At 61.6% G+C, this 15,742-nt stretch overlaps 3 protein-coding genes across 3 annotated transcripts; 1 reads left to right on the top strand and 2 right to left on the bottom strand.

Moving 5' to 3' along the window:
• Nucleotides 1-323: 323 nt before the first annotated feature.
• On the bottom strand, nt 324-1,868 carry PLICBS_001470 (uncharacterized protein; the record flags this gene model as incomplete). Its single annotated transcript, XM_018317456.2, has 2 exons — nt 324-1,374; nt 1,453-1,868. The coding sequence occupies 2 exons, from the start codon at nt 1,866-1,868 to the stop codon at nt 324-326; spliced, it is 1,467 nt and encodes a 488-aa protein (XP_018182981.2).
• Nucleotides 1,869-6,416: 4,548 nt separating this feature from the next.
• On the bottom strand, nt 6,417-8,485 carry PLICBS_001469 (uncharacterized protein; the record flags this gene model as incomplete). The annotated part of the gene is made up of 2 exons (XM_018317457.2): nt 6,417-7,629; nt 7,683-8,485. 2 exons carry the CDS (start codon nt 8,483-8,485, stop codon nt 6,417-6,419), a joined length of 2,016 nt encoding a protein of 671 aa, XP_018182982.2.
• Nucleotides 8,486-11,934: 3,449 nt separating this feature from the next.
• PLICBS_001468 (regulator of ime2) lies at nt 11,935-14,082 on the top strand (the record flags this gene model as incomplete). The annotated part of the gene is made up of 3 exons (XM_018317458.2): nt 11,935-12,130; nt 12,190-13,516; nt 13,575-14,082. The coding sequence occupies 3 exons, from the start codon at nt 11,935-11,937 to the stop codon at nt 14,080-14,082; spliced, it is 2,031 nt and encodes a 676-aa protein (XP_018182983.1).
• Nucleotides 14,083-15,742: the final 1,660 nt, after the last annotated feature.

Genomic DNA, 15,742 nt, shown 5'->3' with positions numbered 1-15,742 from the left:
CTATTCAAGCGACCAACCTGGGCCAGACGATTCAGAAAGTGCCGTCTCCTCCTGGCGCCAAATGGGGTTCAGACGGAGACAAATAAAAGGGGGTATGCCACAGGCCGTACAGAAAAAACAATGTCGCAAGAGGTATTCGGAACTAGGACGCAACGTCGAGAAAGGTGAGAGGAAGTATAAAAAAAGAGAAGCTCCCGGGTGCGATTTCAACGCCAAATGTCCAGTTGTTTTGTGGTCGAGCACACTCGGTGCTGATGAGGCCAAATCAGAAAACATCACGCCCCTCGTTTTACTTTCACATCTTCGTAACAAGCCGGGCGCGTCTACCGGGCGCGGAATGACGCTCCGGTGCCGCGGTTAAGCTTGTTGGTCCGCCAGCCCTCGTACCACTGCTCGCGGCTCGCCTCACGCAGCTCGGCACGCCACTCGCTGAAAACGGCCTCCTTGAGGCGCTGGAAGTCGCAGTGGGTCTCGTTGTATGGGTCAGCGAAGCCCCAGGGGAACTGTCGGCCGGCGACACCAGGCTCGTAGAGGTCGGGGCTGATGATCGACAGTGGTAGGAATGGCGTATCGTCCTCCTTGGTCTCCGGCTGCGCCTTGTGTTTGCGAATCGACTGGCTCGAAAGACGCTTTGAATTGGGAGACGTCGGCGGCGACGGCATCATATGCGGCTCGTCGTCGATGGCTTCTTCATCCTCCTCGTCGATCCGGCCGGACAGGTCGTCGCCCTCGTCATCCAAGCCCAGGGCCTCGAGCGGGTCGAGGTTGGCCTTCTTGATGCTGTCCCAGACAGCCTTCTTCAGGACATTCATGTGCTTGGTCGTGACGGTATCGGCTTTGGCGATGACGGGAATGACAGTCGTCTTCCCAGAGAGGGCACGCAGGATCTGGAGGTCGACGTCGTGGTCAAGGCCGCCAAAGGTGCGGTTATGAAGGCCGTTGACGCCGCCATTCTGATAACCTGCGGCCTTGCGAGCGGAGGCAATGTTGCGGTCGAGCGCCGCCGGGTCCAGCACAAAGAAGACGGCGTGAATGTGAGTGTCTTGAACGCCTGGCGAACGGACAACCTTCATCTCCTCGGCAAACGTCTCCTCAAACTTGCTCTCGAGGAAGCCCGACATCTCCCTCAGCTGCAAATCCACCAGATTCTTCTCAACGCCTTCCGAGTCCCATAGGGTCAAGCCAATGCGCTCACTGTCGATCTCGGTTTCGAGGTAGTGGGGCACAAAGTTGCCGCTGGCGGGAGCGTTCACCTTGAAGTCATCCTCTTCGGGCTTGCGAGTAGGACGCTTGTGCGCGGGCAATGCGAAGGCCGTCTTCAGGAATTCGATGAAGGAAGTCTTGCCCGAGCCCCGGGTTCCGATGACGAGGATGCTGAGGAGATGAGGTTAGCTCTTGCCGTAATAAAATAGTCGCCGGGTGCATGAGACGAGACGAGACGAGGCTACTCACTTGAACGGAGTGGGATCCTTTCTTCTGCGGACCCTCCGCGGGCTGTTGATAGTGCTGATGGCACTGCTGGCGTAGCTGTAACGACCGCGGTGCGTCATGCTCTCGGTTCGGGCATAGGGGTCGAAGGGAACGGGCGGGACGGGCGGGTGGTTGGCGGCAGAGTAGGAGCGAGGGGCCTCGGCAGAGCCGCGACTGACACCGTGATGGCCGGGAGAGAGGCTGTAGGCGGGCTCGGACGACTGCAGGTCCGGGCCGAGAGACTTGGAGAGCTGCTCGGAGTGGTTGGAGAACTCGGGCAGCTTGGGGGGCACGCGCGATGCAGCGGCCTGGCGCTGGCGCTCGAGCTCGGCCTCTTTAAGAGCCTGAGCCTTCTTGCCTTTGCCAAAGTCGCCGCTCTTGCTACGCTTGAGCAACATTCCGAAGCTGGAGCGACGCGGCTGGGGGCTGGTCATGACAAAAACGGACGAGGTCGTGAGAGGTTGGGCAGGCGTCGATTTGAAGGAAGCGGGCGGTTACGTCGAGGACGGCGCAAGTGCAGGCTGTGGAATGTACGGGAGCGCCACTGGGCCCAAGGACCGCCAGGGGGGGTGGCCAGACGTCAGATCAATCAGCCTTGTTGGTTGGGTGTAAAGGTGAAACGCCGGCTGGGCAGGGCAGGGCGATGAGAAAGGAGCCTCTGCCGTGGTTTGGAGCCGCGGGTTTCTGTTGCTTGCGCGATGGCAGCTGCGCGGCGCGTGGAGATGGATGCTCGCCGCTCGGGGGCCCTTGATGAAGAGAGCCACCTGGGGATGGACCAGGCCAAGAAAAAGAACAAGATGGAAAAAAGGGCCAAAACGAAGGGACACCACGCAACAGGCGGGATCGGCCGAGAGCAGGGAGGATGGGGAATGGATCGAGAAGGAGAAGCGAAGAATGAATGGTGTGGGAGAAGAGAGGGCGACGGGCACGCACGCCAAGCAGGTGGTGGTGAGAAGTCGAATGACGACGGCGGGCCAGGCACGGCACTGCACTGTGTAACGCACCAGACGAAAGGGAAAAGGGGGCCAACAGGCAGAGTCGACAACGGCCCCGAAGACGGGCCAGTCAGACGCCAGACCCGGCGCCCAGCGACCCGGGGGCGCTCGCTGCGCAACAAGACGAGGAGGCGGTGGTAAGAGCTGGTGGTGGGTGAATGGACGGCCGCGACCTCGATGATCCATGAAGGGCATGGGTGCCTGTGAGGTCCAGCGAGGTGGGCGTGTACCTGCGGACAGGGGTCCCGATGGACGGGGTGGTGGATGGATGGTGGAGGCGGGGCCCGTGGCTTTCCAGGTTGATGCTGGACAACGGCGGCTAGCGGGCTCGATTGGCCGTGGCGGCGGCGGGCTAGTGCGTGCCTGGGCTCTCAGTGCTTGTCCCTGGGGCCTGGGGCCAGGCACAGTGCAGCATGGTGGAGCTCGCAGGTTCAAATGAATCAATTCGACGCGGGTGTGCTTCTTCGCTCCAGGTTCTGTTCTGCGCTGCGAGGCGGTAATAAAATGGGAAGGACCCTGCTGCGGGCTGCTGAGGCTCCACCACCTCGAACCTCCAAGCCAAGGCACGTTACTGAGGCCAGTCCACTGTCGCGCCGCCGCGTAACAACTGCCCGCTGCCCGTACCTGCAGGACATGGTACCTAAGGCACGCATGGCATGGCAATTGCATGGCCCGCCCGGGGTCGTTCCGTCGCCCGGATCGGACAACGCAACGCAGGGCGCAGCTAACCACCACACGACGGACGCGACACCACGACACAGACACGAACGCGGCACGACGCGACGGGACGAGGCATGGACCGGCCGGCAGGCAGGCAGACACCCAGAACGAATGGATGGATGGATGGATGGGCGGCCGCCACGATGGCTGGCACAGACGGGGTGGCACGAGCGGCAGTCCAAGCTCCGCAGCGAATCGGGCGCCGACGATTCCCATTCCGCAGGGCCATTTCGCACCCGAAGAGTGCACAGCGCAAAGGGGGCCCGAGCTGAGTAGGTGTTGTGCTGGCCGCTGCTGCTGCCGCTGCAACGGCATCCGAGCAGCAGTCGTTAAAAGTCATCGACAAGGCCAGTGCGCGCCATGCCACGCCTCGCAACGCAACGCAACGCAACGCAACGCAGCTGCCCGCCTCGAGGTCCCCGCGCGCCCCTTTGCGCCGTTTCAGCCCCAACGGGCCGGACTCTTCTTGATGCCTTCTTTTAATCTTCTGCAGCCCAGCTGAGGGCCGAGGCTAAAAGGCCATGCCTGCAGTTTAGCTTACACTTGGTATCTCTCCAGTTGTCCAAAGCTGGTGAGCTTGGCCCCAAGGCAAGGTACCTGCGCGAGCTGGGAGGTGAAGCAAGTGGGGACCTACCTCCCAGCGCGTTGGCGTTAGCGTGCCCGAGGAGAGCTGGAGGCGGCGCTAGCATGGAACCCACTCCCCCCATGTCTGGCCCCCCGGTGCTGCAGCAGAACGTTCTTTTTTTCCCAAGTCCCTCCCCCGCCAGAGCAATTGGGATTGAAGCTGACGGCGCTAACAAGCTCCGTGGGAGAGAAAAAGGGGTCGCATGAGAGAGCCAAGGTGAGCGAGCTGTGGATAAGGTATTTTGCGCGGTGCACTTCCTAACGTTACCACGTGTGTTGCCCTTCACTTGGACGGGCGGCGCCTTGATCTCGCCCGCCCTGACGATGTGCACACACACCTCAGTGCTACCTAATCTGCAGCGGCAGTGAGCAGCAAGCAAGAAATAAAAACCCAACAGACGGAGCGCCTGCCTGCCCACCCCTCCTCCCTTTCCAAACTGCAGGGTCCGGCGGGCCGGAGATATTGAAGGAGAAAATGGGGAGTGAGTGAGGCCCCCCGGCGCACCTCCTCCGATGAGGAAGGAATGAGGAATGACCCTCGGGACTCGTCCCGCGTGCCAGTCGACGACACGCTGCTGCGTGTGCATCAAGTGGACGGTTCTTTTTGCACGCACGTACCAACTGAGCTCGGTGCGCCTACTGAACAGTGGGCAAGCTCTCCCCGTCTGTCATCAAGCCCCGTTGAAAGCTCGAGGTTGATGATCAGGATGAGTGAGGATGACGCGCCCCTGCCCGTCCGCGACAGGCCGAGAGCATGGGGGTTTTCAAGCTCTCTGCCAGCGCTGTGCCTTATTACCTTGCGCACCGAAATGTATTTCAGGCTCAGCCGGTCCTCTCGCTTCCGTGTCCGCATAAACGTCTTGAACGTGCCCCCAATCCCACCCACCCACATTTTTCTTGTCCCTGTCCTGCCTGGTTCATCTCCAGCAAGTCGTCAGCGCGAGTCGTCCCGTTGTCAACCGTCTGTCTCTTGTCTCGTCCCGCTGTCTGTCTCCCTTTTGCTGCGCTGCCAGCTGCCTCTTTGCTTTTTCGCCACGCGGGGTTATTCTTCCTGCAGAGTCATCTGATCGTCCAAGACAAGGACAAGACAAGACAAAGAAGAGACATTCGTCCCCTTTCCCCGGCCCCGCGAGGGAATCTGGCGGAGGGGAGGGCAGACGGGCGGGACCCAACACGCGGGTGTTCGTCACCGTGTCTCACTCTGTTGGCACCCAGCCCGCCGGAGCGGGCGCAGACGCAGACGCAGACTTTCTCTCCCTTGTTGGCGTCGCGCCGAAGAACGAAGAAATCGTCATGATGAGGGGTCGGGGATCGTGATGATTACTCGGGCGCTGAGACTGTGAGTTCTCGCCATCGGCTGCACAGTTTGACCTTGATGGCGCTCGTACAGTGCTTCGTCTCGGCTGATGGGCATCAACGGGCAGACAGCGTCAATCAGCAGTGGTGAGTGAGCAGGGCCAGCAGCACCAGGGTCCGTCTCACAGACCGTCCTCCCGAAACGACCACCTTGCTCGTCCCGTCCGCCGAACCCGTCCCCATCCGTCCTCCTCTGTCCTCCTCCCGTCGCTGCTGGCCCGGCTCTTGCGGGAACTCCCCTCCCCCTTCCATCCCCCCCCTGTTCCGTCCGTCCATCCGCCCATCTCGGAAAGTCGTCCAGGCACGAAAAGACGAAATCACCGAAACCACCACCCCATGGCCGCGGGGTCATACGGACCACGCTGCTCACGTCCCTCCCTCCCCCCTCCCTTCGCAGAAAATAGACATCTGCCGAGTGGTAATATGAGGAGGGCACGTATGTATGTAGCAACAGCGGCACGTGCGTTCCCTCGCCGCAGGGCATCACGCGTAGCAGCCTACCCGGCTAAGATTGCAGGGCGGGCTGCCTCATTTGCCCTCGACATCGCCCGCGCGCGTCAATCACAGTGTAGCAACTTGAAACTGGGAGGTGGCGCGTCAAGCCCACGCGGTGCAGTCCGTAATAGTACGAGTAGAGCATCCATCCATCCATCCATCCAGCCACAATTGCTCCGTACCCGTTAGAATAATAGGGGCGGGCCAGGCATGGCACCCCGGCCGCAACGGCGGCGGCGGCGGCGGCGAACAAAACCCGGTGGATGCGGGATATCCGCTCCGCACTCGGGCTGCCGATCGAGGCGCCTTTCGGCCTTTCTCTGGAAATGAAAGCCCCTCTCCTTAGGTCTCTGTCCCCCCGGGCGGCCCGCCGGCGGCAAGGGCTGCAGCAGCGGCATCCGTTTCTCGCGTGGCGGACGGACCTTCTCGTTGGCGGTCTGCCGCTGCATGGCCCTGCCCGGTCGGAGGCCTTGTAAGCGTGATGCGAATGAACATCTGCAAGCCTAATTGTACTACGAAGCATCATGGCGGCGGAAAAGTGAGGAGTGGCATTCTTCCTGCCTAACCTGTTCCGTCTCTTCTAAACCCAATTCGTGTCAATCCGCTGTGCCTCTTCCATCTATGAAAGCCCCCCCCAACGCCGTGGCCGATGCCCGATGCCATGTAGTCAACACAGATCACAGAGTGGGATATCATCACCTCGCACGTGCTCGCCGCTCCTCACAACGCGATCACGCAAGCTCCCCCTTCCCCAGGCTATCCCTCAAACACCTCGTGCTGCAGCTCGATGCCAAAGTCCTGCGCCACGTCCTTCATCCTCTTCTCCATCTCGTCCTCCATGCCGCCGCCGATGCCCAGCCACTGCCGGATCTTGAAGAAGTAAAAGGCCACGTCCGTTGCCGTCAGCACCGCCTTGAACATGATGTGCCGCCACGCGTTCTGCAGCCGTTGCCGCAGCGGCAGGTTCGGGTCCTCGAACAGGCTGCGGCTCGCCCACTCGCCCATCATCTTGACCCGGTTGACGGGGGAGCCCAGGTACTGGTTGTTGCCCTGCACGATGCGCATGTTGCGCCCGATGAAGATGAGCTCCTTAGGCCACTTGTCCTCGTCCGAGAGCACGTCGCGGATGCCCTGCTTCATGCGCTCTTGCATCGCGTAGTGTCGCTCCGCCGGCGTCTTGCCTTCCAGGTCCTTCATCAGGTCCGACTTGGTCGACGAGTCGCCGCCCTCGTACGGACGCATCAGTGTCGCACTGGCAAACAGGTCCGCTCCCTTAATGCCCCAGGCTTCGGTGACCTTGACAATCGTCTCGTTGTCGAATGTCATGAGCGCCTTCCAGAATGTGCCGTACTGGTGTCGGAACTTTTGCGACATGTAGACGTAAAGGCCATGGTCAATGAGCACCAGCTCGGCCTTTCCATTCGGCAAGCGTCGAACGAAGATGTTGCCGGGATGAGGGTCGCAGTGCACGACTCCCCACTTGAAGATTTGCGCCGAGAAGAGATCGATCATGGTGGTCATGACCTCCTTCGTCGAGAGACCAAGGCCGCCCCGACCACGCTTGCCCTTCCACTCCTGGCGCTCAGGCTTGATCTTCTCGTGGTAGGGTTTGGTGCGGATTTCCTGGCGGGCAGCATCCATGTCGATGGGCGGTAGCGGGCTCTTTGCACCCGGCGACCCCTTGCCGTGGCCGCCGAGCCATCTCGACGTCATGGCCTTCTTGTCCCAGAGCCTGATGCCCTCTATCCACTCGGTTGTGAGAACCCGCTTCGTCGTGAACTCTGGGTACACTGTGGGGATATACACGCGGCCTTTGAGGCGCTTCTCCGAGTTGACCAGTTCCCGCATATTCTCCGAGTTCTTCGCCTCGGCTTCAAAGTCCGTCTCGAGCTCGAGGCGCTCGGTGATGTACGGCACCAGACTGTAGAAGGGCAGGTCGAACCACTTTGAGTATATCCAGGTCACGGTCCTGTTGACGCTGTCAGTGCTGAGTCCGGCGAGACGATGAACGAGGAAACTCACTTGAACGCCCACAGATCCCAAGCGATTTGCTTGGCAATCTCCCGCTTCTGGATCTTGATGGCCACCTCACGCCCGTCCGGAAGCTTGGCCCAGTGAACCTGCGCGACGCTTGCGCTCGCCCTCGCCTTGCGCTCCATCAGTCCCATGCCGGGCTTGCCGGTGAAGCTGACGCCAAACACCTCCTCGACGCTCTTGCCAAAGTCCTGCTTAATGACCTTTTCAACGTCTTTCCACTCGTCTTGCGGCGCGTCGTCGAACATGCGGCTGAACATCTTTTGAAACTCGGGCGGCAGGACGGCGCTCTGCATCGCGATGGCCTGCCCGATCTTGAGGTACAGGCCGCCGTTGGCGCGCAGCAGGTCAAAGAGCCGCTCGGCGTTGCGCGTGTGCAGGTCCGGGACGGAGCCCGCTGTGATCGGCTCCGGGCGGAAATTTATCTTGTAGTCGATGGCGACGAGGAGCGTCGTGCCGAACGTGCGGAGGGTGCGCCCGAAGCCCGAGGCATAGACCTGGCGGTCCACGACGTAGATGGTGCCGCCAATCGTGAGGGCGATGACCGCCCAGCGCGTCCATCTCCGGCCTCGGGGGTATTGTTTGGCGGCCTTTGGAGCTCCGAGCTCATCGGGCGAAGGCGGTCGCAACGGCTTGAACGGCCCCGACGACTGGACGTGGCGCTTCGTGATGGCGGGACCGGCGACGACGTCATGGCGAGGCAGAAAAGCTCGAGGCACGCGACAGCCCGGCAGCACGGGGGCCGCACCCCTCGAGGCCCCCAGTATGCTGCGTCGGAGCGTGCTGGACATCATCGCGAGGCCCTTGCGTGCGTCTGCATGGACAAGGAGACCTCGTTTGGAGGAGCGGCGGGTCGTGGGAGGTGGGAGCCACGAGGGAAGTCATGACGGCTCGACTCCGGGAAATCGCAATCGCCGAGACGCGCTATCGCCGGCGCCGCCCGGACAAGCTAAGGTGCGCGACACCGCCCTGGACCCTGGAAATCGGGCTATTGCACGACCCATTGCGCCGAACGGGCTCGGCTTGTTGCGAATCCTTCAAACTCAATGGGCATCCGGCCCCGCGCTGAAAATATCTCGTAATAAACCGTCTTGCTCTTATCCAGGGCAATTGCTAATGTTTTTCGAAGAGTCACGCCTGGGCGCAACGTGGTCGTTCAGGCGGTTACCTGCGGCGACTGTATCGTCTCCAGCTTGAACTCATCATGCCCAGCTCAAGGTCCACCTCCGCAGACAACAAGGCGTGCCGAAAGCATGACCGGACCCCAAAGCCGCGCACCATATGGGACGACACGATCAAGCTGTCATCCAGCTGCGGCCAATGCCTGGCCGCCGCCGCCGAGATGTGGCTCGTCTAGGGTAGCCCACAGGACAGCACGACGCGAGAGCTTCCCGGACACAAATGCGACACATCGAGTTTATGAGTCGGAGACCCAACCGAAAAGTCGAGGATCCAGGTGCAAAAGGCCCACGCGTTATGGCCATACGAGCGAGGCTCTTTGTACCCGTACGAGCACAGTACATTTGCCATGGCTACTGTACTCGTACACGAATCGTTGGCCAGCCGTACCTATGTACATATGGAGTATGAGGTAAAGAGCCGAAACACCACAGCCACAGATGGTGAATAATGCACGTGCAGATCCAAGAGCGCGGCAGCTTGCACGTTAGACGCTACTAAATTTGGCACAGTGCCGTCGCCGAACGTGACCCTCAGTCCCAGCGGTGTCTCAGCCGGAGCCGTAACCCGGCGCTCTCTCATGGTCCCTCATGTGTGTGGTCGTTGGTGAGCCAGGGCTGGACGAGTCCATTGTTGGGCTTTCGTGAGTTGCGGGAGGGATGCAGACCCCCCAGGCGCATCCTACCCCCAGCGCGAGGTGTAGGGAGTAGGTACAGTCTCGTGTGAAGGCGATCGCTCGCCCGATTATGGACTTTACTTCGAACAATCGTCAGTGGATGCGATGGCCATGTCCAAGAGGAAGAGCTATTACGCGGCCGATTGTCAGAGAATGGCGCAACGACCCCAGCATGAGGAAACCGTGGCGCCTCAATTTCCGGAGCCACATCCAGGGCCCCCGTCCGTCACACCGCACCACTCACTGGTGGCTTGTCTCTCCACCACGGCTCGCCCAAGACGAGTCTCGTTCCTGGTGCCTGGGCTGACGGGCTAGAGAAAGATAGTGAGGGAGAAATGGAGGGAGCGGAGGGTCAGCGGTGAAAGAGGGGTCGTGGTGCCTCTCGGACACGATGAGTCGCAATACCGACGATGCGATTCGAGCTGCATGTGTCCGACCTCGTACTGCGGCCCTACATACTCGTACACGAGGGTTCGCGAGCGAGGGACGATGCAGCAAACAACCGCGACTCGACTCGACGCGGCCCTCCAGCATTGGCTCCGGGCCCTGTGCTCTGCGCTGGTGCGAAGTATGGGCCTTATTAACGGGGTCGAGGCGGAGCCCATCGACCCAACACCCTGACTTGGCAGCCAGTTCCACGCGCTCGCGGTGGGGAGGGGGGGAGAGGCCACCTGCTGGAACAGGCAAGTACATGAGTTTGCGATGCTGCGGGCAGTGTCAACTGTCAGGACGGATTGAGTCTGGACGCGGGAGCGACGCAATCAATGTCGTCGTCGCCGATCACGCGTTTCGCTGCACTGCGTGTCTCGGCCCCGTCCGCCCGTCGGGCCTCTTCTTTCTACGGCGACGGGATGGACTGGCTCGGGGGCTGCAGGAACCGGCGCGGAACAGCAGCTCTGGTGGCGCCAGCTTGCTTCCACGCAGAGTCGCAGACGCAGACGCAGATGCAGGTAACAGATGGGTCTCGCAGTGACAACACAATGAGCCAAGACGAGCCCGTGCATGGGCTGCATGCCCGCATGGCCGCGCTGCATGACAATGCGCAATTGGGTTGGACTGGGCGGGCGGGCCGCGCATCCAGAACCTTGGAAGGCGACGGGACCAAGGGCGACGAGGGCTTGCAGGGCCACCACCTCACCAAGCATCGAGCCATCAGGGCAGATGGGGATCCATGGGTCCACTGGGCGTCCGGCCCACAGCGAGGGTGGAGCTGTGCCCCTGCCACCGTCCAGGGCCAAAGCAAGCCGCCGTCCCGCCCCCGGGATAGGGTGCCATCGAGGGCGGTGCTGCCATCATCTCATGCGTCCATCCCGTCAAGACTTCCAATTGCGTTGGGACGCGCCAATGGCACACTGCCTGGCTGCTAGTGCCCCGAGTGCCCCCCCGGTGGCTGTCGCTTGCCCCCAGGCCGCAGCCTGCATCGTCGAAGCCACTCATCCACGGCGCCGCGCCAGGACACTTTACGAGCCGTGGCGTTGTTCCCGCCTCGTGTCGTACAGGTACTGCTCCTGCTGAACGCTGTGCCCAAGGTACCTGTCTACAGCCCGGTCCCGTCGGCGCGGCGAGCTTCCATTGTCGACTTGGCGCTATCGCCCACTGCACGGGCTGCTGTTAGGTTACTAGCAGGTTGGCTGGCTTCCATCCTGCCTGCGCCGCTACAGTAGTACCGTACAAAGTACCTGGAGCTTATTAGCCGCACCACACAATCAACCACCGCACTTCTTTGGTGCCTCGTCCACCACCTCGCGACCGACCCCCCCCTAGCAACCCCAGTCGCCCGTCGCCGATGGGGGTTCCGCTCCACCCCCTCGTCTCAGACAAGCCCAGTCCAGCCAACCGCTGGAACCTGCTGGCCCGGCCCTCGTTCTTGGTCGTCAACAGTCTCGACGCTCGTCTCTGCCCTCGCACCTCCGACATCAGCGGACTGGCCTGCCGTGACGACGTCGACGACGAGGCCGACGACTGATTGCCTGCTCTGCGAGCGCCGCCGCCGCCGCCGCCGCCCGTCATCGTCCCGCTGCTTCACTTCGCCTCACTTCGCTTCACCCCCTGAGAGTTCGGACGGGCTCTCGCGACCTCCGTGGCAGACGATAGATTGCTCGCCGGCCGGTCGCCTCATCGTCCCGCCCGCCCCGTGCGCCCGTCGCCTGTCGCTTGGGAAATCTGACAGCTCTCAATGCTGGGTGCCCCAATGAGCCTGTGAACACGACAGCTGGCCCTGCTTCTCGCCTCGACGACCGCTCCCTTCGCTCATTCTTGCCGCACCCATCTTTCTTTCTCCCATGAACCGACGACTGCGCTCTCCCTCGCTCCGCTTGGCGCCGCCGGTCCCACGATAACCTCGTGCGCGTCATTTTGACGCCGCTGGCATAGCGCCGCCTCACCATGGGGATGCTACGGCCAGCCACGCCCTTGTCGGTCTTGCTCTTCGCGGCCTTTGTCCTGCTTCTCCTCGCCGTCATCTCCGTCCCGGTCACCCAGTTTGTCCCGCTGGGCAAGTTCAAAGACGTCACGTTTGGCGTTTTTGGCTACTGCAGGAGTGGCGGCAAGTGTAGTGCCATCGGTATAGGATACGACACTGGTATGTCTACAACCTCCCGTGCACTGTAACGGGGTACCTTTAGACTGACACCCTCCAAGGGAAACTCCTTGACAATGAGAATCAGGCCTTCGACTTGCCGACCGGCGTCCGCGACAGCCTGTCGGCGGTCCTCATCGTCCACCCCATCGCCGCGGCGCTAACGCTCGCCATGTTTGTCATGGCCGTCGTCTCCCATTTGCACTCGCCGTCTCATTCCGCGAGATATCTCCTCGTCCTCTTCATTCTCATGCTCATTACCTTCCTCGTCACCCTGCTTGCGTTCCTGATTGACGTGCTCCTGTTCATCCCGCACATGGCTTGGGGCTCGTACCTGGTCTTGGCTGCTACGATCCTGATCGCCCTGAGCGCCGTCGTCTCTTGCGCTATGCGCAGAACGGTCGTCGGCAGAAAGGCGCGCCAGAAGCGCATCGCCGAGAACGCCGAAATGAGCGGAGAGAACTATTATAATAGGGAGGGACAGTCGAAGCCATCTCTCGCAACCGCTGTCGAGCCTACCATGCCCATGGTGAGCGGAGGGAATTCCGGACCCGCCGACAGCTTGCCTACGTTTGCGACTTTCGAGAGCCGGAAGGAAGACCAGACTAGCGATGAGCGCATTCCCCTGACCCAGCGAAGCCCTACGCAGACGTCGCCAAATGCCTTCCACAACGACATGGCCAACCCTGGAGAGGTGGCTGCATATAACGCCGCGAGACGAACCCCCTCGCGAGACCCTTACGGCAACCCCACTGGACCGCCTGACGCATATGGCGTGCCACGTGTGCCGTCCGCTGACCGCATGAACCGGAGGGGTGATATGGGTGGCGTTGGAGGCCAGAGGGGCCGCGGCGGAGGGTATGGCCGGGGTGGATTTGACCCTTACGGCGCCTCTACGAGAAGTCGGGGAGGATACGGACCTCCTCCCAGAGGAGGCTCTCGCGGTGGACGGGGATATGGGCCACCGCCACGAGGTGGCTACGGACCAAGAGGAGGCGGCCGCAGCCCGCCACCTATGAATGGACAGGGCCAGTACTATGGGCAGCAGTCTGACGGGCTGGACAATGGCTGGAACGCGCACAGCAATGCCTCTGCGCCCAGTCTCAGCAGTGGCACCACTGGCTATGCGCCATACAACCCTAGCTCGGGTGACCTGCCCAGGGCTGAGTCGCCGCCACCTCTTCCGGGCACCGCAAATGCGCGAGCAATGGACCGGCCTGTGGAGATGGATTCTACGCCCATAGCGGCGCCCAACGCGTACGGCCAGTACGGCGGGAGCATTCGTGACAGCGACACAGACGTCGCTGGCATGGTCGGACTGCAGCAAGGCCGCCCTCCGAATCGCCATGACACCGTCTTGAGCGATGGGAGCAAGTACAGCACGGATGAGTGAGTCACCGAACACCCCCTTGCTAAGAAAGCATTGTAGCTAAACGCGGATATGCAGCGCCTACGTCCCGCCACGAGCCGCGTGGGCCGCCAACAATGGCCGCTCGTCCCCTCGGGCCGCCTCACCAGGTGGCTCACAGCTCCGGTCGCATGCCGAGCTCCCTGGGCGAAGCACGCCGCCTGTAAATGCGCCGCAGAATGCCAACTACTACGAGGACGTCGACCCGCGATTCGCTGCCCCGGCGCGCCCCAACAACATCCCGCCGCCGCCAGCCGAGCCCGACTATGATGACGTTCGCGCTGCAGCTGGTGGGTCGCGAAGCCCTGCAGAGTCCGAGCGGTCCAACTTCACCTCCATCTCGCAGCGGGGAGTTAACCCGCGCTGGAACCCGAACCACCCGCCGATGCCGCAGCAGCGCCGCCAGGTGCAGCAACAGCAGCAGCGCCAGGACGTGCTCCTGAATAATCCGGACTTCCAGCTGCCAGGGAACCGCGCGAGGGCAGGCAGCAGGGGAGCCGGACCAGGCATGATTCCCGGCAGCGCCTACCCCACTGGTGCGATGTGAAAATAGCCAGGAATAACGTTCCAGGCGGCGCGCGACGTACATAGACACCGGTTCGATTTCTTCTTTCACACGATCCTTCACCGTCAATCACAGGCAAAACACTAGGGGCCCCGAACGCGGGCAAGATATCCTCGGTAAAATGTTTCGACTAGTACTCGTTTGGTAAAACCTTGCCTCCTCTTCGACACGATCCTTTCAACTCCAACTTGCCCGCGGGGCCCCCTTTCCCTGACCTGGACGGACTCGGCCGGCTTTGGCAGCCACTCATTTCTTACACATATATCGGACGCGGACAGCTTTGAGGATACACAGGAGATTTTGTTCACGCGGGTTGCATAATGATGTCTGGCCCCCTTCTGCGGCGTGCGGAGGGTTAGGTGTGGGAGGACGGACGCCAAACTCTGCACTGTGAGCGCGGGACAAGTGCCATGAGGCGTGGATGGCACTTCTGGATGGGTAGTTTATTCTGATGGGCTGGTTTCCCGCAGCAGGAAGCCAGATGCGGTGGGCATGTCGGGCTGTCGCCGCGAGTGATAGAGCATGGGCACGGATGCACAGCTGCATGGGTGAACTACCTGCCTAGTGCTTCTTCGTAGACACGGCCTGCAGACAGACACGGCATGCAGATGGGCATTGCACTCCTACTATCAGTACTTAGGTAGCCAATGCGATGCATGCAGGAAACATGAGCAAAGCTGCCTCAGATGTACGTAATCGGTTGCTGGGGCGCGGGTGTGGCGCGCATGGCACTTGGATGACGCCGTGTGGGTGACGATGGGGCTTGTCAGGCGGCTTTTCACTACGCAAGAATGGAGCCAAGCGTCGGCCAAACTAAATCTCTAGAGACTGGGAGCATGGAGAGCGAAGGAGAAAGGGGGCATCGGACGGGAGCAAAGGGTTTGCTGCGAGAGAGAGAATGACCTCAGGCACCCAAGCGCGTGAGTGAGTGAGTGAGTGACAGCATGACAGGGTGGGGTGAGTGATAGAATCAGGGACGCATGCTAACCGCACCCCACCAGCTGCGAGCTCGACGTCGTTCGTCCCCCTCATGCCCCCCGCGCGTTGAGTCGAATTATTTCGCACACCGCCGATTTTGAGCTATATTAAAAATAAGAAAGCCAGAAGCCGAGCGCTTGAAAGGACCCTTGAACAGAGAAAAGGCAGAGCATCAAAGCGCAGAGCTGTCCCGAGGCGGACGAGTTGCTGCTCTGGCGTGCGGGAAGGGGGTGTGGGGGTGTGGCTCGGGGCGTGTGCGAGACTGGCGGCTCTGCGCGAGGAGTGACCGTCTATCTCCAAACATGTTTGCAAGTTAGAATCATCCGCGGGAAACGGCTCGCTGCCATGCGCTGGCAGAAGCTCCCAGGGCCGGGTAAACGAGGTTGAGAAGGTTAGATAGGCTCGTAGAACTGGTACGGCGAGGTTGCTACGTCTCGTGCGGGTGTGGGGAAAGGTGAGTCGATACTTTGCCGCCGCGGTCGTGTGCTCGACTGCCGTCCATGGTTTCCCTGAAAATAATCGAGCCGGAGAAAGAGGGCGGGAGGACGATCTGACAGATGGCAGCCCTCGTCCCGGGCGGTCCTGCGCTCGAGTGCCCGCGCAGTGCCCCCCGCCCAGAGCAGCAGCAGCAGCCGCCGCCCCCCCAGCAGCACCAGCAGCACCA

The sequence above is a fragment of the Purpureocillium lilacinum genome (genome assembly GCF_023168085.1).
Source record: "Purpureocillium lilacinum CBS 284.36 DNA, scaffold_1, whole genome shotgun sequence".
Taxonomy (NCBI): Eukaryota; Fungi; Ascomycota; class Sordariomycetes; order Hypocreales; family Ophiocordycipitaceae; genus Purpureocillium; species Purpureocillium lilacinum.
Note: the sequence above shows the minus strand (reverse complement) of the source record. Positions and strands in the feature narration are given on the sequence as shown.